This window comes from Rhamphochromis sp. 'chilingali' (genome assembly GCF_963969265.1).
Source record: "Rhamphochromis sp. 'chilingali' genome assembly, chromosome: 3".
NCBI lineage: Eukaryota > Metazoa > Chordata > Actinopteri > Cichliformes > Cichlidae > Rhamphochromis > Rhamphochromis sp. 'chilingali'.
This window is the reverse complement of record NC_137931.1, coordinates 2,994,807-3,015,824: the sequence shown is the minus strand read 5'-3', so window position 1 is coordinate 3,015,824 and position 21,018 is coordinate 2,994,807. Positions and strand designations below refer to the sequence as shown.

The 21,018-nt window shown below is 40.1% G+C and overlaps 2 protein-coding genes across 4 annotated transcripts; both read left to right on the top strand.

Annotated features, from left to right (window-relative positions):
• Window positions 1–618: 618 nt before the first annotated feature.
• On the top strand, window positions 619–1,680 carry LOC308393750 (C-X-C chemokine receptor type 2-like; the record flags this gene model as incomplete). Its single annotated transcript, XM_080877705.1, has 1 exon — window positions 619–1,680. One exon carries the CDS (start codon window positions 619–621, stop codon window positions 1,678–1,680), a length of 1,062 nt encoding a protein of 353 aa, XP_080733831.1.
• Window positions 1,681–4,873: 3,193 nt separating this feature from the next.
• On the top strand, window positions 4,874–20,378 carry slc19a1 (solute carrier family 19 member 1). 3 transcript variants are annotated; one of them, XM_080877076.1, is made up of 6 exons: window positions 4,874–5,125; window positions 7,445–8,032; window positions 11,778–12,558; window positions 15,470–15,662; window positions 16,279–16,420; window positions 18,696–20,378. In XM_080877076.1, exons 2-6 carry the CDS (start codon window positions 7,748–7,750, stop codon window positions 18,885–18,887), a joined length of 1,593 nt encoding a protein of 530 aa, XP_080733202.1. In that variant the 5' UTR covers window positions 4,874–5,125; window positions 7,445–7,747; the 3' UTR covers window positions 18,888–20,378. The 3 variants fall into 3 exon arrangements, with proteins under 3 accessions (XP_080733202.1, XP_080733204.1, XP_080733203.1); XM_080877078.1 differs by lacking the exon at window positions 4,874–5,125 and adding an exon at window positions 5,148–5,607; XM_080877077.1 differs by lacking the exon at window positions 4,874–5,125 and adding an exon at window positions 5,663–6,193.
• The last annotated feature ends 640 nt before the right edge of the window (window positions 20,379–21,018 follow it).

Genomic DNA, 21,018 nt, shown 5'->3' with positions numbered 1-21,018 from the left:
TAAAAGGGCAGAATTAAAGTGATAAACTGGGACTTTTTATATATAAAATTACATCATATATACCAAATATCATACCAGAAAAAATGACAAAAGACTTTTAAGCTATGAAACATATCTTAAGCCTTCCACTTAGGAGCTGATACAATAATCGTAGCTTATATTAAACAGATATTTCTCTGTAATCTAACTACTGAGTCACTGTATCAGTGTTTCCTAATTGTGCTGCATCTTATTTAACTTTGAGTCTTATTTTCATTGGACAGTCACACTATGTACAATAGTACAACAAAATTGGAGTACTGAAAGCAAATTATAATAAATAAATACCACATCTAGAGAATAAAATATATATAATATGTGAAAAAATAAAACGAGTTAATCAGATCAGGTCAGGCACTTCTCTGGAGGTTATAATTTATTAAAGATGTTCTTTAAACTGTCACAGTGGTAGCTGTTTAGTTCAGCACAAGTTTGATTTAAAGCTACGAAAGGCAACTTTTGCAACCACAAATTATACCATTTTTACAAGTCAAAAAAAATTAACTTATGTCCATACACTTCCTGTGTTTGCATAGTGTTGGTAGTGCACTAATATCATTCTGTTTCCCATCTACAGCCATGTCATTTTTCTATGTCTTTGAAGACAATTACTTTGGAAATTACTCCAGTTTCAATGGGTCCAATGAATCCGGCACATTCACTCCAGATCTAGATACCTTAGAATGTGGATACAAACCAATGGAACCTTCAGCAGCTATTATCCTATGTAACATCCTCATAGGCATCTTCTTACTGGCTATACCAGGAAACATGCTGGTAGGATGGGTGATCAGGACCAGCCAACAAACTCTGACTCCATCAGATGTGTACCTGTTCCACCTGACCATAGCAGACGGACTGATGGCTCTGACGCTCCCGTTCTTTGCTGTAGCACTGATCCAAGGATGGATCTTTGGAGACTTCCTGTGTAAATTCCTCAACCTCGTCATGGATGCAAACTTCTACACCAGCATCATCTTCCTTGCCTGTATTAGCATCGATCGTTACCTTGTGATTGTGCACGCCAGGGAGACACTCAAGAGCCGTCAGAGGATGTGCAGCAAAATGCTCTGCACAGCGGTGTGGGCCCTCGGTTGTGCCCTCGCTCTTCCTGCTCTTTTTAAACATGTCAATAAGAATATGATTTGCTCTGTGAGCTTTGACATCGGCAGCTCCACCGTATGGCGGATCGCCACTCGGGGCTTCATTCATATTTTTGGCTTTTTGGTCCCTGCGATTGTCATGATCTCCTGCTACAGCATCACTGTTGCACGGCTGCTGCTCACTCGTGGTTTCCAGAAGCACCGAGCCATGCGGGTGATCATAACCGTGGTGATTGCATTTCTGCTCTGCTGGACACCATACCAAATAACCATCATGGTAGACATACTGCTGAGGGCTAATGTAGTACAGTTCAACTGCACTATGAGGAAGTCGGTGAGCACAGCGGTGGTTGCAACCCACTGCCTGGCTCTGCTGCACAGCTGCATCAACCCTTTCCTCTACGCCTTCGTGGGAGAGAAGTTCAGGAAGAAGATGAAACTGCTTCTTCATAGAAAGCTCAGACAGGAAAGGATGTCAGGGTCAAGGTTCAGCAGGTCAACATCTCAGACCTCAGAGGGCATTGGAACAGTTCTCTGAGCGCTGGGTGAATTTTTTTTTATCTCAAGACTTCTAGAAAACAAACTGCTTTTAAATATATAAAAGAAGGAAATATTGGTCGTTTTAATTTGTCTAGTTGTCCAAAGTTTAGTTATTAGAGTAAATCCTCTCTGCACCATTTAATACATATTAATGCCACCGAATTTGCACCAAAATCATGGACTGAATAGCAAACATGGCCACCAGTCGAATCTGCGCTCCATTAAAAAAATGCAAGAGCCATATTTTTTTTATTTGGCTCATGTAAACTATTTAAAGTCTTATGTAGGGGAATTTGGACCTGATGATGTCATCTTACAGCTGTAAATATCTTTTATTTCCATTTCCTGACTTATTTTTTTTTTAGGTTTTTTTTATTGCTTCTGTTCTTTTTTATATTGAACTTAAAAAAATCTTAACTTACCTTTAATGTATCTAGTCTTGTTTGCCCTCACAGTTTAGATTTCAGATTTGAATGACTTCCTGCTTTTGCTTGTTTGCCAAATCATGTTGGAAACTATTTGTTTTTAAAGGTGCTGTATGAATAAAACTGTTATTACTATCATGTGCGAGCAGCTGGAAAGAGGATTAAATACATATTCAGGAAATAAAATGCAGCTTTTTATGACAACTGGTTTTTAATTGACTAACATTTTTATCTATTAGCTACTATTGTTACGCACAATCAACTAAACCAACTGCAACTTATGGTAGATTACTTATAAGGGTTTAAAATAAGATGAATAATTACAAAGTCCAGGTCTCTTTTCTCTTGCTGCAGGGTAGTGTGGATATTGTGTATTATTTAAATGTCCTTGCCCAGATTTCATATTACGTTTACGTGCTGCATTGCTGCCATCTAATGGACTCACTTTGGTAATAAGGAATTTCCTCTACCTGGATCAAGTCCATGTTCATTTTTACACACAACTGAATTCTGTGTCATTCTGTTTCAAATCAAATTAAATCTACTTGTTACAACTTGTATAAACATTTTATGGTATAAAGTTTGAACATATATAAAAAGTTTTCAAGATATATATTTTTCAAAAAGGCCCATTAAAGCACGTTGAATGTATATATACATGCATATATATACAGGGAGTGCAGAATTATTAGGCAAATGAGTATTTTGTCCACATCATCCTCTTCATGTATGTTGTCTTACTCCAAGCTGTATAGCAGGGGTGTCAAACTCAAATACACAGTGGGCCAAAATTCAAAACTGGAACAAAGCCGCGGGCTAACGTTAATATTTATTGAAAAAAAAATCTTCCTCCAGATATAAGAATGAATCTTTTCTTATGGACTCAAACAAGTTTTGCTGAAAAACTGAATATGGAACAACCAAAGCTTAATACTAAACAATATATATATAATAGCAGTAGGCCAGCTCTAATAGTAATTGGGTATGGCTTCGTGGGCCAAATGTAATTAGGCTGTGGGCCAAATTTGGCCCGCGGGCCAGAGTTTGACACCTATGCTGTATAGGCTCGAAAGCCTACTACCAATTAAGCATATTAGGTGATGTGCATCTCTGTAATGAGAAGGGGTGTGGTCTAATGACATCAACACCCTATATCAGGTGTGCATAATTATTAGGCAACGTCCTTTCCTTTGGCAAAATGGGTCAAAAGAAGGACTTGACAGGCTCAGAAAAGTCAAAAATAGTGAGATATCTTGCAGAGGGATGCAGCAGTCTCAAAATTGCAAAGCTTCTGAAGCGTGATCATCGAACAATCAAGCGTTTCATTCAAAATAGTCAACAGGGTCGCAAGAAGCGTGTGGAAAAACCAAGGCGCAAAATAACTGCCCATGAACTGAGAAAAGTCAAGCGTGCAGCTGCCAAGATGCCACTTACCACCAGTTTGGCCATATTTCAGAGCTGCAACATCACTGGAGTGCCCAAAAGCACAAGGTGTGCAATACTCAGAGACATGGCCAAGGTAAGAAAGGCTGAAAGACGACCACCACTGAACAAGACACACAAGCTGAAACGTCAAGACTGGGCCAAGAAATATCTCAAGACTGGTTTTTCTAAGGTTTTATGGACTGATGAAATGAGAGTGAGTCTTGATGGGCCAGATGGATGGGCCCGTGGCTGGATTGGTAAAGGGCAGAGAGCTCCAGTCCGACTCAGACGCCAGCAAGGTGGAGGTGGGGTACTGGTTTGGGCTGGTATCATCAAAGATGAGCTTGTGGGGCCTTTTCGGGTTGAGGATGGAGTCAAGCTCAACTCCCAGTCCTACTGCCAGTTTCTGGAAGACACCTTCTTCAAGCAGTGGTACAGGAAGAAGTCTGCATCCTTCAAGAAAAACATGATTTTCATGCAGGACAATGCTCTATCACACGCGTCCAAGTACTCCACAGCGTGGCTGGCAAGAAAGGGTATAAAAGAAGACAAACTAATGACATGGCCTCCTTGTTCACCTGATCTGAACCCCATTGAGAACCTGTGGTCCATCATCAAATGTGAGATTTACAAGGAGGGAAAACAGTACACCTCTCTGAACAGTGTCTGGGAGGCTGTGGTTGCTGCTGCACGCAATGTTGATGGTGAACAGATCAAAACACTGACAGAATCCATGGATGGCAGGCTTTTGAGTGTCCTTGCAAAGAAAGGTGGCTATATTGGTCGCTGATTTGTTTTTGTTTTGTTTTTGAATGTCAGAAATGTATATTTGTGAATGTGGAGATGTTATATTGGTTTCACTGGTAAAAATAAATGATTGAAATGGGTATATATTTGTTTTTTGTTAAGTTGCCTAATAATAATGCACAGTAATAGTCACCTGCACACACAGATATCCCCCTAAAATAGCTAAAACTAAAAACTACCAAAAACATTCAGCTTTGATATTAATGAGTTTTTTGGGTTCATTGAGAACATGGTTGTTGTTCAATAATAAAATTATTCCTCAAAAATACAACTTGCCTAATAATTCTGCACTCCCTGTAGTGTATAGTATTTTTTTTTGTTTCCCAAGAGACGTTTTACTGTATTTGGAATTCGGGGGTGACTACTTATGTAAACATGCCTGGTCCATGACTGGTACAGGCGTAACTGGGACATAATAATGCCCCACTGTACCACTGATCAGTGGGCCTTGATCAGTGGTTGTTGATCACTGATCGGCAGAAGCAACAACTTCACAGCAGATGGCGATGAAGGCAAAGGAAGTTCCGCTCTCTTGTCTCAAGGGTTACCGCAGCTTCACACGGGATACCCTTCCTGGCGAATATGAGATATAAATAAAAATCAGAATTAGAAGAGACTCTTGTGCATGTATAGTACACAATCTACAATTTACGGGTTACTGTTGTATTAAAAATCCAACTCTATTGGCTTTAGTAAGCGACATGGTAGAGATCAAGGCTAAGACTACTTTTCCCAGAAGTCAGAGCGAAAGAAAGAAGGCGCTGCATCTCAAAAGGAACGCACAAGGTATGCCTTGTTCCTCTTCGTATTTACCAGGATTAGAGATATGTAAACTCCGCTTTATTAATGCAAAGTCTGTCTGATGGTGTGACACCAGATAGGTCAGCTAATAGCTTCAAACACTGTCATTTATTAGTGGCAGTGAAGGCGTCACGACGGCACTGTTTTTATGTCCATGTGCTATTAGCCAGTTGGCTAGCAGCCTCAGTTCGGGGTGATTGAGCTACAAACTGAAGTCGGCACGTCTCGGTCGTTGTTCCAGCAGCACAAACAAATCTCCTAAATACAGCCAGGTTTGGCAGCTAACGTAGGAATAAGTCGAGCTAATGTGAAACACTGACATGCTAACACACTTTGCTTCCCTGTGAAGTAGTTGTGTAACTTGTTGTTCCCTAAAATTTGGAAATGAGGCTGAAGTTCAGTCAGGAGAAAGCCAGATCACTCCTGGAGTTGTGCTGATGTATCACGCTAAAATAAATAAATAAGAGGTAAGAAAATTGTTTGGTAAATTTTGCCCAAAGTTTAGCAACATTAGCATATGTTAGGGCTGTTTTTGTTGTGCATCTGCACTTTATTGTTGTCAATGTCTACGCATGGGACAGTGTGAAACGTAATTTCAATTCCTTTGTATGGCAAGTACATTTGAAGAAATTGACAAATAAAGTTTTCTATTCTATTCTATATAAATGCACAATATTTGCGAGTTTTTTAGTAAATCAGTAAACAAGATTAGGCTAACAGTCTAATTGAAGAAAAAAAAAACTCAGATTATTTTCTTAAAAACTCATTTTTTTTCACTTCGGTGAAGGAGCTGCTTCAAGTTACAACAACACATATGGGAAAACGTTACATAAGTGAATACGGTTTTCCACGTCTCTGCGCATGCTCCGTTTAACCTCCGCGTAACCTGCCATGTATCTGAATGTTTCTGCCGCTCATTTATATGGAGTAGGTAGCAACAGTAGCACCAGGTTACAACCAGCAAGATCCACGGTTTCCCTCGGAGTTACTCGAGTTCAGGAGCTTCTCCTTCTCAGTGAGCCTCACCTGGCGATTCTTCGAAAGAGCAACAGGGTTTGCAGCAGCACCAGACACACTTATCAACTAGAAACAGCATGCTTTTCTCATCTGTCTGTCTGTCTATCTACAGCCCTCCACTGAATAAGTGGAAGATATTTAGTGCATTAATTATAAAAAGCTTCACCAGTTGTGGTTATTTTTTTTATCCTGATGTGATTGCTTATATAGAGCTTTTATATATAAAGCTTTTAATACTAGGCTGCAGTCAAACGAGGCCACTGCACTGTTGTTGTCCTTTTCACCCACAAATTAAAACATATTGCTTTTGTCTTAATACAACAAGGAGGCAGTTTCTGCCAGATAGCTAGCTGAGCCTGGATACTACTTCTAGTAGTGCACAGCTACATATAACAGTGCAGATACAGCCGTGTAGGGGCATGCAGGGTAATATCTACGCCAGTTAGAACAAGCACTGCGGCAACACCTTGGAATATAAGGGAGCATCTTAAATTACCCTTAGTGGTATCTGTGGCTGGATTATTAGTAGTGTGTTGAGGCCATGGGTTAGGTACGACATAACCATATAAACCAGGTGTGTAAAAGATAAGGCTTGGGGCCCAAAATCGGACAGCAAAGACTCCAGTCTGGCCAGCTGGATGTCTTTGGAAAATATAAAAAAGGGTGTACATTTTGGACTTTCACCTGTATTTTCATTAATTTTACAGTTTTGCCTACTGATTGTACCTGATAGAAGCTATAGTTTCTGCTTGCCTACTCAGATGTGACACTGACACAGACTAAGAACTATAGTAGATTGTTTTTGTGGTAAGATGCCTCGTAAACACAGTGTATGGTTATCGCAAAGCACATGAATGAAAAACTTAAGTAGAAAATACAAAAATTAATTATAACTTGGATTTAAACATCGTGGAAGAACTGCTTGTTTTCTTTTTTGTTTTTTAAAAAAAGGCTTTCATGCCCCTCAGGCGTGCAAAAGTTGCACTGCCGTCACTGTTTTGGAAGGCGCAGCAGACCAGCATTGATAAGAGTTATTGATAAGTATGGAGACACACAGGTCAGGTGGATTGCAGTTCTAGGAAGTGTTTTTCAATATCTTCCAATATTCATGGAAACGCACAGAAACATTTGGTTTACTGCAACACGTGAAGAAAACTGTCAAATCAGGGGTGGCAGCGCTTTGCATGAAAATCTTGTTTGTCGCACAGATTAATAGTGAGAGTTAAAGCTAAGACCTGCTGTGTCAGAACAGACTGCGCAGCTCACATGATTGATTTTGTTTTTCAGGTGAACAATGACATTGGACTGAGCGGCTGGAAAGCTTTCTGTCTGACAATGTCAGAGAGAGGAATGGAGCAAAGGTCAACATTTTCTCTTACTCGCCAGCAGCAGCATGTAGCTTTTTAACCAGCTCGTCGGATGGTTCGTTCTCTCCAGTTCAGCCCTCTCTGACACAGAGAGGCAGAGGACTTGAGTTTGTTTTCTTCATAAATTCCAGGTGGAAAGTCGGCAGCTTTTCTTATCGAAAAGAATCCTCGCATGCTGATTTGATAGCGTGAGGGGGGGAAGAAAAAGTTACACGCCTGTGCAATGGTAGCAGAGGACACAGCAGGAAGTGGGGACAGATCAGATGGGGAGAAAGAGATGGATCAGAAAGCATCTGAAGACGCCGAGCGGCAGGAAGACGGGGATGTAGCGATGGCCGCCACTGCCGCAGAGTCTCCCTCTGGAGAGGATGAAGCCAGAGATCCCAGAAAGTGGAAGTGGTCTGTGATTTTCTTGTGTTTCTACGGGTTTATGTCATCCATAAAACCCGGGGAGCCCTTCATCACGCCATATCTGCTGAGCCCTGAGAAGAACTTCACCAGAGAGCAGGTGAGTGATGCACATTTCTCTGCGTAATTTGATGAAAGTTTGTGTTGACTGGTAACCTTCCCATTAGGGCTGGGCCATATCCTATCGTTCACGGTAATACCGGTATAATGTTAGGCAATGATAAGAAAATGAAATATTGCGATAAAATATGGGTAAAACACGCATTTGCAGTGCCTTTGTTTTCACACGCGCATAGCGGAAAAAGCACGGCGACAACAGAGAATGAGAAGGGCGAAAGCGGATGAAACAGATGAACCAGAACTGGTTTGTAAAAATGCTGCAGCTTCAGTGGTGTGGAACTGGTTTAGCTTTCGTCTGTCAGATACACAACAAAGCACATTATTTGGTAGAGCATGCTAGCGGGCCGTCGTTATTACCGAACCGATTTTATGTGCACGGTGCTTGAAAATCTGTTAACAATGTTTTAGTACGACTTTGCTAAGCTAAGAAGCCGCTTGGCTTGATGGATTGTCGGAGCATTACAGCTATCGTAGTCAGGAGCCTCGTGCAATAATACGTACTGTGCTTCAACATAATGTTACCGTATTGTGTGTGTATAACCTCTTTTTAAGTTTTGTGTATATTATACATGGTTATGCTGAGGATATGTCGGCCAGTTTCCACTGGAAATGCCTTTTGGTTAAACTGTCAGCGAGGAGTTTGCATTTGCACTGTTAAATTTTTATATAACTTTAATGCACATAAACAACAGCTGCTTGTTTAAGTGAAAATACATTGATGGGGTTTTTTGCACTAATAAAGTTGTGGAGTTGTAAAGTATTTTGCCTCACGTCAATTATATCGTCAGTTATATCGTTATTGCAAATTTTCAAATGTATATTGTGATAAATATTTTTGGCCATATTGCCCATCAACATTACGAGAGACAAGACCTTCCAGTTACAGTCCTGCTTACAGGAGTTTTGCAGAGTTGAAAGTCATGAGCAGTCCAAAAAGTTAACCTCTGAGACTCTAACAAGCTCTGCAGTTAAGCATGTATTGCATAGAGCTGGGCGATATGAGATTTTTTCATATCACGATATGTTTTTTTCATTTCAGGCGATAACGATATCTATCACGATATAAGCCAAATAACTATATTTGTAAGATTTAAATGTGCTGTTGCTCACAAGTAAAATGTGAAATAATCAGCAGCTTGTTTTTATTTAAATATTTATTTCCCATAATAAGTTCAACAGGGTAGATGTACTTAAGGAACATGAGACTTTTTCAGATAAATAAAGGCAAATATTGCAAACTACACAAAAGGCAGCCGCTAAAGCGTTTAAGTTTCAAAATAGAACAAACGAAACAGACTAAATTGTCAATTCCACTTAGAAACAAAGTATTAATTCTAAAAATAAATCTTAGTTTGTTTTACAGAAGAACAGACAAAACTGACTAACTTTTGTCAATATCAAATAAACTGAGAACTAAAAGGAAATTCTCAATCTCACCTTGTTGTATAGCTGAGCTTTTCAAACAGTTTTAACAGTTACTTTAGTCTGACAAAAGCCGAATGACGAATTAGCGCTTCCAGTCAGAGACTGAGGCTATGTCCACACGTACACGGGTATTTTTGAAAACTGAGATTTTCCGTTTTCGTTTTAAAAAATAATCCCGTCCACACATAAAGGCAGAAATGAAGGAAAACGCTGCTATGAACATGCCAAAGCAGCAGGTGGCGCTAGATTCCTAACCGTGCAGAAATGTTGGCCAATCAGAAGTCTAGAAGCCTCGGTGGGAAAAAGTAAACAAAGCTGGGGCATAGAAGCAGAACCGAGTCGTATGTGTGGAGGGACAGTAACTGTGTGTATATGTAAGCATTTAAACACTGCAGAGAGTAGAATTAACAGTATTGTAGAAATTCATTTCACCGAAACAATAACGTGGCGCACAGTGTGACGCATGCACCAGTTTATTGTATTTCCAGACTTGCTTTCGGCACATTTACAGTGCACGCTACTCTGTTTTTTGTCAGACTTGAAATAGCCGAAATACCTTCACACTACGGAACTTCTATGGCTCTTCCGTTCGACAATCTCTCCGGCATTGGAACCATCATCTGTTTTCTCTTCGGTCACGCTCGGTTGATTTTTCTAGTCGGTACACTCATTTCCTCCATTACCCGCTGGCTGCTTCCCAAACAAACACACGTGCGGCTTGGCACTTGTGCTGTACGTAACAAGTCACGCGACGTGAAGCTGCGGCTGTGATTGGTTCGGCTCTGCGCTACTTAATTTGGATTGGCTGACCTTTTTTTTTTTTTTTTTTTTAAGAGGACAAGAGCGGCGAGGTCTATCGCGATAGCTTAATTTCTCTATCGAGTAAAAGTTATATCGCGATAGATATCGTTATCGTTCTATCGCCCAGCTCTAGTATTGCACAATAGAATTAATGAGTTCCATGTGGGGAGTTTGCTGATCCATCTTACTGTGGTCAAAGTTCACATTCCTTCAGAGTGGGTCAGTGCATATGTGGAGTTAGACTTGTTTGTAGAGTGGGATCACTGGAAAGTGATCACTATTCTTGTTTTCCTATTGGCCTGGCCATAAGCACGAGGTGAGCTGCCAATGTGTCGACAGCATGTGGAAAAACACTTCCAAAGACCAGAATAGCAGGTTTACAGCAGAGCTGAACTCCGTGTAGAAATATCTGTTTACCTGTGAGGTTATTTAAGAGCTTTAGTCCATCGATTTTCCTGTTTTTGGGATTCCAGGGAACAAGCAGTTTATCTGTCATCAGTCCCAGTGAAGCTGGCATTTGTGAAACAAACATCAGTGCCAGACAGATGTCGATGCTTTAACCAGTTCCACTGTCATGAAGTCAGCTGTGATAGAAGTCAGTTAAACAGAAGGTGATTGGGGTGAATCTAGGGCTGGGCGATATGGCCTAAAATCCATATCGCGATATAATTTGAAGCACGTGCGGTAACGATATATATCGCGATATATTCTTTTCTTCTCTATAACGTGTTTTCCACACTATAAGGCACACTTAAAATCCTTTAATTTTCCCAAAAATCGAGAGTGTGCCTTATGTATGAATCCTGGTTGTGCTTACTGACCTCGAACCGATTTTTGGCGTGCAGAAATCTGTTAAATGTTTTAGTACAACTTTGGTAAGCCACTGCTTGATTGATGAAGAAACACAAAGGGTTTCTTTATTTTTTTCACATGACTGCACAAAGTCATGTGAAATTTCTCTTTTTCACCCCACTGAAGCCACAGCTGTTATTCATCAGTAAAAAACCCTCCCCTTTATCTTGTACACTGTTACGACTGTTACTGTGACCAACAGTGTGTATAGTTAAGATAGAGGCTGGTATTTGCAAAATACTAAAGTGATGCAGAATTGTGTTTTGCATCAAAGCTCTTCAGCAACTACTCCGGCAAAAATGCAGAACATTTGCTTGATGAGGATGGTCAGGGGATTTTGAATTATTGGTTGGCCAAAACAAGTAATATTTGCATTTGCATTCGTGATCTTTGTCATATTTTAATTGTATCTTAGTTGTATCCTTACAGATGTGAAGAAGAATGCCAGCAATGTTGGTTTATATTTACAGCTTCGTTGAACTTTCTTTAAACCTTCTTTTAAAAGTAAATAAACTGTATATTTGAAGAAAAGTTGGCACTATTTAGGGTAGAAAGTGCACTGTCAGAAAGGTTCGTGTAAGACTCTAGCTTGATTTTGCTTTTTTTTTTTTTTTTCCCCACGCCTTATTTGATTGATTTATTTCCAGGTGACCAATGAGATCACTCCAGTGCTGACGTATTCCTACATGGCTGTGCTGGTACCAGCCTTCCTGCTAACGGATCTTCTGCGTTATAAGCCGGTCCTGATCATTCAGGGCGTCAGTCAGGTGGTCATCTGGATCATCCTGCTGCTTGGTGGTACGCTGCTTCAGATGCAGTTCATGGAGTTCTTCTACGGCATCACCATGGCCTGCCGTGTCGCCTACTCCTCCTACATCTTCTCCCTGGTCAACCCGGTCCTCTACCAGCGCGTGGCAGGCTACTCGCGCTCCTCAGTCCTCTTGGGGGTTTTCACCAGCTCTATCCTGGGCCAGCTGTGCATGTCCTTGGGAAACATCACCTTCTACACCCTCAACAGTATCTCTCTGGGGTTTGTCAGCTTTGGTTTGCTGCTCTCACTGTGCCTGCCCTGGCCTAAACGCTCCTTGTTTTTCAACCGGACGAATCAGGAGGAAAAGGAACTGGTAGAAGTAGCCACCAAATCTGAACTGGACAAAATGAACCCAAAAGATGGAGGGCCATCCTTTGCTGCCCCCCCATGTCCTGCGTCAACCTGGAAGGATTCTGTGTTTATGCAGATGCTTCTGGAGGTTAGAAATGTGCTGAAGAGGCCAAACCTGAGGCTCTGGTCCCTGTGGTGGGTGTTCAACTCCACAGGGTATTACCTGGTGCTCTTCTACGTCCACATCCTGTGGAACAAAGTCTACCCTGCCACTGAGAACAAGAACGTTTACAATGGGGGAGTGGAAGCAGCTTCTACATTGCTCAGTGAGACATTTCCAGACATTTTAAAAAATAGCTTTACACAAATAGTGTTATTGAAATTTAATTTGTTTTGTATCCAGCTCGGTGTTGCTGCAGCTTGCTACATTTAGATACAAAAAATGTAACAACTCGTGCAAAGTATAAACTAAATCTCAGCCATTGTCTAATTTAAAGGCTGGCAGGATGTATTTAGCTTTGCAGTGATAGCATCAAACAACTACTTAATGTAGGACACAATCTGCAGGACTTTTATTTTTTAGGAAGAAAAATCTATGCTAATGACTCTGATAGACCCCCATCTTCATGAGAGACTCGGATCGAAGCAAAAGTGTGATAGGAGATAATTGGGTGTCTTTTTTCCAGGAACCAATTTGAGAGGGTCAGGAAGAGCTGAAGAATGATGATATGTGTTGTTATTTAAGACTAAAGTAAGGACTTGTCCACACATATACAAAAGTAGCTTTTGGAGTTTTAGGCTTTTATTCAAAGCAAATTCACTTTCAGATAGCTGAAAAAGGATGGTTTGGGTCCAGGCTAGATATAAAAGATTGACATAGCCAATGTAATGACACCCAGGCTGGTGTTTTTGCTCACCACATCTAGTGTTTTTTGTAATCAGAGGGTCTAGCTGGGGAGTAGCTCACTAGCTTTGTTAGAAAGATGGTCACATCCTCAAACTTAATTACACTTGTGTATTGAGTCTGTTATGTTCTCTGTGCAAGTGGCCAGTGTTGTTACCAGCATACTGATGTGTGGGGTTCTTGGGTTGCTGTAGTTGGTGAAGTTTCTGTCTTTGAGTCGATCCCAAATGGAGGCAGCAGTAGCATCAGGGAATACTCAAAAGGAAACAATGGTACTGAATGGGCCAATCAATGTGACTGTGCCGTTACTAGGGCTGGGTATCGTCACTGATTTCTAGAATCAATTCGATTCCGATTCACAAGGTCCCAAATCGATTTGATCCACGATTCGATTTGAATCAGGGAAATTTTGCCTCAGTCAGAAATATTCTAATTCTGATCACGTATCAGTACATTTCCATATTTTTATATCTGTAAAAAGCAAGCTGACACTTGCGAGACTTTATCAAAGGTGTGAGCATCACAGCTGATGCCTTTGTGTCAAAGTAATTGAGGATAAAACAGAAAAACATGAAGGTGGTTTTCCTGGCCTGGGATTTTATGAAAATATTCTGCACTAGATCAAAAACGAAAGAAAACCGTTAATCAACATATGAACATTACATGATGCTGCTGAAGTGAAGCAGCATCATGTAGCCCCCCCAGTCATTACTAGGGCTGGGGCACATTATACCGTTCACGTCATAATGTCAGGCAATGATAAGAAAATGAAATATCGCAATAGAATCTGGGTAAAACGTGCATGCGCAATGCCTTTGTTTTCATACGCACATGGCAGAAAAAGCATGGCGGCGACAGAGAACGAGAAGGGCAAAAGCGGATCATTGAATGAAACCGATGAACCAGAATTGTTTTTTAAAAACGTGCTACTTCAGTGATGTGCAACTGGTTTCGTTTTTGTCCGTCAGATAGACACCAAAGCACTTTTTTTTGTAGAATATGCAAGCGGGCCGTCCTTACTACCGTATTTTTTGGACTATATAAGACAACCAAAAATGTGATGTCCACATATGTGGACGCCAGGTCCGAGGAGGTTAATGCACATAAAAAACAGCTGCTTGTTTAAGTGAAAATAAATTGATGGGTTTTTTGCACTAATAATGTTGTGGAGTATTTTGTCTCGCATCAGTTATATCGTTATCCCAAATTTTAAAATATATATCGTGATAAATATTTTTGGCCGTATTGCCCTGTCCTAGAATTACATTTCTGGGGTGATGCATCAGTCCTCCCCCAGAGCCATGTTCTGTTGGAAGGTTTTTCTCCTGTTAAAAGGGAGTTTTTCATCCGCAACACCTTAAAGGCCGGTCCGTGAAAATATTGTCGGGCATGAACCGGTCCGTGGCGCGAAAAAGGTTGGGGATCGCTGATATAAAGTGCCCTGAGGTGACTGTTGTTGGGATTTGGTGCTAATATAATAAATACAGTTGAATTGAGCTGTAACCACTTGAAAGCATGCTCTAAAGTTGGGCTTTTAAATATGGGAGTCTGTGGGGACAAACCTCAAGTTTTAAGACCATTAGAGGATCTGTAGTTCTTGGAAATTAGAAGGGTGACAATGAGCATTTGACTTAGGATATCATCTATCAGTGCTTTTGATTGGGTCATATTGTTGGTTGAAAATACTTGACAGTATTGAGTATTATTATTATTATTATTACAGGGAAACACAGATTCAAGTCTGCTTTCTTTTGAATCTTTTTTTTGGGCAAAATCAGATGAAATGAACTGTTGGATTTCTACCTATGATTCTGATGATTAGCTTTTTGAAATGATCTTTTAAATAATGTTTGTAAAAAAGGTATAGGCTCAAAATGGTTTTCTAAAAGTGTAGTCCTGAAACTGACGTGTGTGTTAACATAAACAGAAGAGCAACTGCAGTAAAGGGTGCGCTCAGCTGTTTGGGAGAAGCTTAATAATTGATTGGCCAGCCCTACTCTGTAAGGGATCACGTCAGCTTTAGACGGCAATAATTGCACTTTAAACAGTTGTAAAGATTAAAGGTAGCAGCTTCGATAATCTGGATGTCATGTGTAAGTAATGAGGTTTGATGACAAAAGTCTGATAATTGAACAGTGATTAGGAGACTTCTGTGCTGCTGCTGATATTTTTATGACAAGAACAGACTAACTTATGTCCAATATGAATAACTTTCATTTTATTGGTGACAGTAGTGCTTAGCCGACTGCTTACTCAGTCCCTCTCTACAGATTACTTGCTCTGTGCTTTAACTTAATCAGTTTAAAGACTATAACCTGTTTATTTTTCTGTAGGTGCTATAGCGTCCTTTACAGCAGGCTTTGTCAAAATTCGGTGGAACATCTGGTCAGAGCTGGTCATTGGTATCATCACAGCGGTGCAGGCCGGTCTGCTGCTGCTTATGAGAACCACAGACGACATCTGGGTCTGCTATGTTTGTTATGTACTCTTCCGAAGCTTCTACCAGTTTCTGGTGCCTATTGCCACGTAAGTGCCAAAAACAATGTATTATTTAAGATGCATCTGCTTACGATGATCTTAGTTGTAACTATGCTGGATTAAAGTTAAGTGCTATAGGAATGTGGCCAAAACTGTGGTGCTTATTATTGGAAGATTTAGGCCAGAAATATTTGGGGGGAAAAGGATCAGAAGCTAAACCACAGCTGCCAATATCAACTGCCACGAGAAACTTCACTCTGAAACGACTTTTTTCTTCTTCTTTTTTTCAGTCTTTGCTCAAGCAGAATGAAGGATAACGATCTATTATAATGACATAAGCTGACATGTTTTGTGCTGTTGATCGTACAGAATAGGTCCTCTGGTGTACATTTTTTGTTGATGATTTATACCAAGTGATAACAGCATAATAATGAAGAAAATAAATGTAGCCCTCAGCTAAACTCGTAATGAAAACGTTAATGAGATAACACAGCGTTCGATCTGATAAGCCTCAGTACGTTGTGTCTGTCTACACTAGTATTTTATTGCTTTAACTTCATGTAATTTCAAATAACCTAAATACATCTACAGCGAGTAAGAACATACAGCTTATCATACATTTATACAAGACAGTTGCTCATGCTGGATGTTATTGTCTTGCCAGTTTCCAGATTGCATCGTCACTCACCAGGGAGCTCTGCGCTCTTGTGTTTGGTATCAACACCTTCTTTGGGACAGTGCTGAAGACCATTATCAGCCTGATCTTTACTGATAAGAGGGGCCTGGCCTTGGACGTGCACTCTCAGGTAAAACAGTCAAACAGCAGGGATGTTTCACACCAGTTGGATTTGAGAGTCCACATGCAGTAGTATAACTGGAGTTACAGTTGTCAGAAGTTTCGTGCTAATGGTGAATGTATGTAAAGTCCTGATAATTTTGGTCTGTTAATATTTTTTTTAACTTAATGACTTGAAAAAAACAAGAATTGGGTGCACACGTTGGAATTTATTTTAAATTTTTTCTAATCCACAAAGGATGAAAAGTGTACGTACAGATTTCAGAAATATACATACACCCCCAATAATATTAGATTAAGTTTTAAATGTCTCTCAGTAAGTTGCACCTTGACCAGAGGTAGCTTTCAGTAAGCTGATCGCTCTTCTTGGCAGACTTGATATAGTTCAGTTAAAGTAGTTGGTTTCCTGGAATGGGCGCAGCTTTTAAGTATAGTCCACAGATTTCTTTTCAGTAAGGTCGAGGTCGGGGCTTTGGGATCGTCATTCCAGGAGCTTAATGTTAGGCTGCTTTATCCATTCCAAAACCAGTTTTAATGTGTTTGGGATCATTGTTCTGGTAGAACACCCAACACTGACCAAGTTTCAACCACCTAGCTGTTGATCTGAGGTGAAGTTGAAGAGTTTGGAAGTAGTCCTTCATTATTCCATCCAATTTGTGCAATGTTCCAGTGCCACCGACAGCAAAACAGCCCCAGAGCATAATGCTACCACTACCATGCTTGACAGCTCATACACTGCTCTTAGGTTTTGAAGCCTCGCCTTTACTCCTCCAAACATACCTCTTGCCATTGTGGTCAAAGACCTTTGCAAAGTGGTGAAAAATTAGAATAATTCGTGGTTACATGCAGTTGGAATCTGCAGTTGTTTAGAAATGACTCCAAGAGACCTCCCCAAATTGTGTAACTTGACAATTCTCCCAAGTTGTTTACTGAGTTCATTGTCAAACAAATGCTGCTTATGCTGCATAGATAAACTCCCAGTTATAGTAAATCATGATCATTAATGAGAAGTTGGTAGGTAGCCATGTGAAATTAAGACATTGTAGAAACTTCAACACTTTATTAAAATATTCAAGTGAGGGTATGTCTATATCTGAGTCCGCATGTATAATTTCGACCCTCTGTGGGTTAGAGAAAGTCTAACATAAATTCAAACGTGTTTTCTGAAGATGTATGCTGCACAATCACTCCACCCTGGAAAAGGTTCAATGAAAAGCTCAAAATTATCATGACATTCATGCTCATGATGAGTTTTTGTAAACTTCTTACCACAACTGTATCCCTAATGTGGTCTATTGGTGTAGTTTTATGTTGTGCATCAGGGCTGTCAAACTCAAATACACAGTGGGCCAAAATTCAAAACTGGATCAAAGTCGCGGGCTAACGTTAATATTCATTGAAAAAATCTTCCTCCAAATATAACAAGGAATCTTTTCTTATGGACTCAAACAGTATGGAACAAGCAAAGCTTAATACTAAACAATATATTTAACTTATATAAATGTATATATAACTTAATATTGCACACATGCAAAATCAAAGTTCCAATTAAATAACACATCAGTGGAATTCATTTCTTAAATAAAAACTGTATTTGCAGCCTTCTGAATTAAATGTTATCATTCATCATATTTTCATCATATTCTCCCACCTGCTCCTGTTTTTATTCTTTTAGCCATTTTGGGATCGGTAGCATGGCAGTATTTGCATGGTTGCTATGACTATTGTCAACAGAGGAGAGGGAGCTAATAAGTCCTGTTGTGACTGATGCACCAAAACACCAACAGAGCATTCTGGGAATTGTAGTATTAGCAGTACATGACCTGTGTAATCGCAGCAGGCCAGCTCTAATAGTTTTGTATGGCTTCACGGGCCAAATGCAATTAGGCTGCGGGCCAGAGTTTGACAGCTGTGTTGTACGTTAAAACATCTGGACAGCTCCCTCAGTTGTATGTGGAAGAACCATACACATCCATGGGTGTAACCCACATGCTCAACTCTGCTGCTCAACCCACAGTGTAATCAACCAAGCAAAGATTTCCTTGCTTTTGGGGAAACTTGTTAGGAGACTCGTTTCTGCTCCCTCCTGACAGCTGTCAGTGGCCATATTTCCAAACCATTATTTTGCCATTTAACAGGTTCTTTACTTCATTATCGTATTCAAATGAGAATAGTGTTGTTGTTTTTTTGCCAGTTTAGTGGAAATTGGATTAAAATTTTGTTTGGGCTGGGATCTCATGAGGTGCAGGATAAAAAGCCTCATCCATTGCACATCTCTCTTACAGTTTCTGGTGTACTTCTTTTACTTCACTCTTCTTACTGTCGTCTACTTTGCCTGCGCTGCTGTGGTCATCTGCCGTCACTACCGAAACGAGCGGAGGGGAGGAGTAACCAGGGACCAGCCCACGCCCACGGAGCTCAGCCCTGTGGTGACAAACAAGGAGCTAGAAACTTTGTCTAATGGCAAAAGTGCCTAACCCTAAACACAAGAGGAGAAACGTGTAGTTCCATAACATTGTTAGACCAGTTTTACTAATAAGCTCGTGAGAGTCACTGAGATCAGTGTTTTAGCCCCTTCATACACTCAGGTGGGTTCAGTGATGCCTCTGAGCCTTAATCAGAAGTGCCTCATGTGCAGCGACTCCAAGAGTGCAGCAGCTTGTGTCTGAGGAGAGATTTTCTAGAGTAATTTGCTTTGGTGTTTTTAGACATTGCTAAAGCAGCCTGGGACCTTTAATATCACAACCAAGATTTCTTAGAAAACACGAAACAACCTTGTGACATGCTGGAGTGATTCTTTTCTATAGTCAAGGCTCACGAGACACGACCACACTTGTTTTTAACAAAACACTCCTATTGTACTTTGTTACAATTACTGTGTTAGTGGCATTTTTAAAGAACATGTGAGTATGAATGCACCTTAGTTATTGATGATGATTATCACAGTCTGACATCAGTGTTATGGGATCGGTAAGATCTTCACTGCCGATCATTTCAAGCAGCACACTGCAGATTTTGTGCAGTGTACTCTGCTCAATGCAATGTCGTCTGGTGTCTGTTTGTATTGCAGGAGCAGCACCACAGACGATTGCAATAATCTTCATTTGATACAATCATTTCTTTTTTCTTTTTTTAGGACTAATTAACATTTATACACATCTTTACAGAAAATTAAAACCTGTTCTCAATTTCAGTACCTCAGTCAACTGGAGCTGCTCGTGAGTTTGTCGATAAGTTCAGTAAACAACAAACCAAGTAAAATTTGTAAAACCTGATTTTATTTATTTTTGGTCAATGAATGGCTGTTTTTCTTTCTTTGCTTGTGTTTAACATTTAAACATGCTGGGTCAGTGCTGTAGAGCAGTGGCTCTCAAAGCTGGGTCTGTGATTCTTTGGAAAAGCAACATGTCAAGCTTTTTACTTCCACACTTAGTAACTTTGGCTCAATAGAAGAGCGTGTTACATATCAGAAGATTTAAACATTAATAGGAAACTTAATGAGGGGATTCCTTTGAAAGGCTCTCCCCTCTAAATGGCCACTGACCCCAGAGAATTTCAGAGCCCCTGCTCCGGAGAACACTAGAGGCAACAGGAAGTGCAGCGGAAATGTTAAGTAGGTTTTAAAATGACTTTGCTTGATCACTTAAACAGAAGATTGAGTTATTTCTTACAGCAGATGCAATGGTAGTTTGTGTTTACTGCATTGAGTATTCAGTGGGATGATACATTTACTGTATAGATTTGTTCTCTAGCTTCAGTTCAGTGTTAAGTGCATTTTCACTTGTGTTGTAAAATCAGGAGTATCTGCACTGCCATTGTGTCGTTTTAGTGTTTGAAGGCAGAATTTTGTGATTGACATCATTGCTGAAAAATGACTATGAACATGTCTGAGTGCTGTAACAAGGAAATGAGATGTTTGTTTTTTATTCACAAATAAATTACTGAGTGGATAAAAACATGCTGCCTCTGTCTTTTTTTGAGTGCAGTAAACCACATTTACAATTTGACACCATGTGATAGAGCTTTAGTGTCTTTAGTGTTTAGTGTTTTTTTTTAAAACCTCTTGTTTTATTGTCACAACAATCGCTTGCTCGGATCAGCTGGGGGTAAGTTTGGGCTTTCAAAGCTGTTGCCAACAAGCAAGATGCAGCATTTCCTCTGCTGGACAAACTTTACAACGTCAACACTGACTATGATTGAAAGGCATTTCTCCTCTTTCTACTTTAAAAACGTTCATTCATCTGACATTGTAAATGCTGATACCGATATCATTAAATACAATAGCCAATATATCAGTCTGACTCTAATTTATAACTTTTTGGAGCTAAGATTCGGTTGAGACAGAGCCACTCGGTGGGCAGGAAAGTTGATGGGAAAGCCGAGGGATGCATTTATCAAACGGGGCATTATCTCTGTGACACTATCCTCCTGTGTACGTCTGCAGCAAAAATATAAAATGTAGATGTAACTCAAAAAAATCTCTGTACTGATATGAGTTGATATTTTGTTGATTTTAGGCATTTAAATAGCCGATATTCTTGTAACCAAATTTGCAGATATGAATACAGTCGAGTGTTCAGTTTTAGTTGCTTCTAGTTACACTGTGTT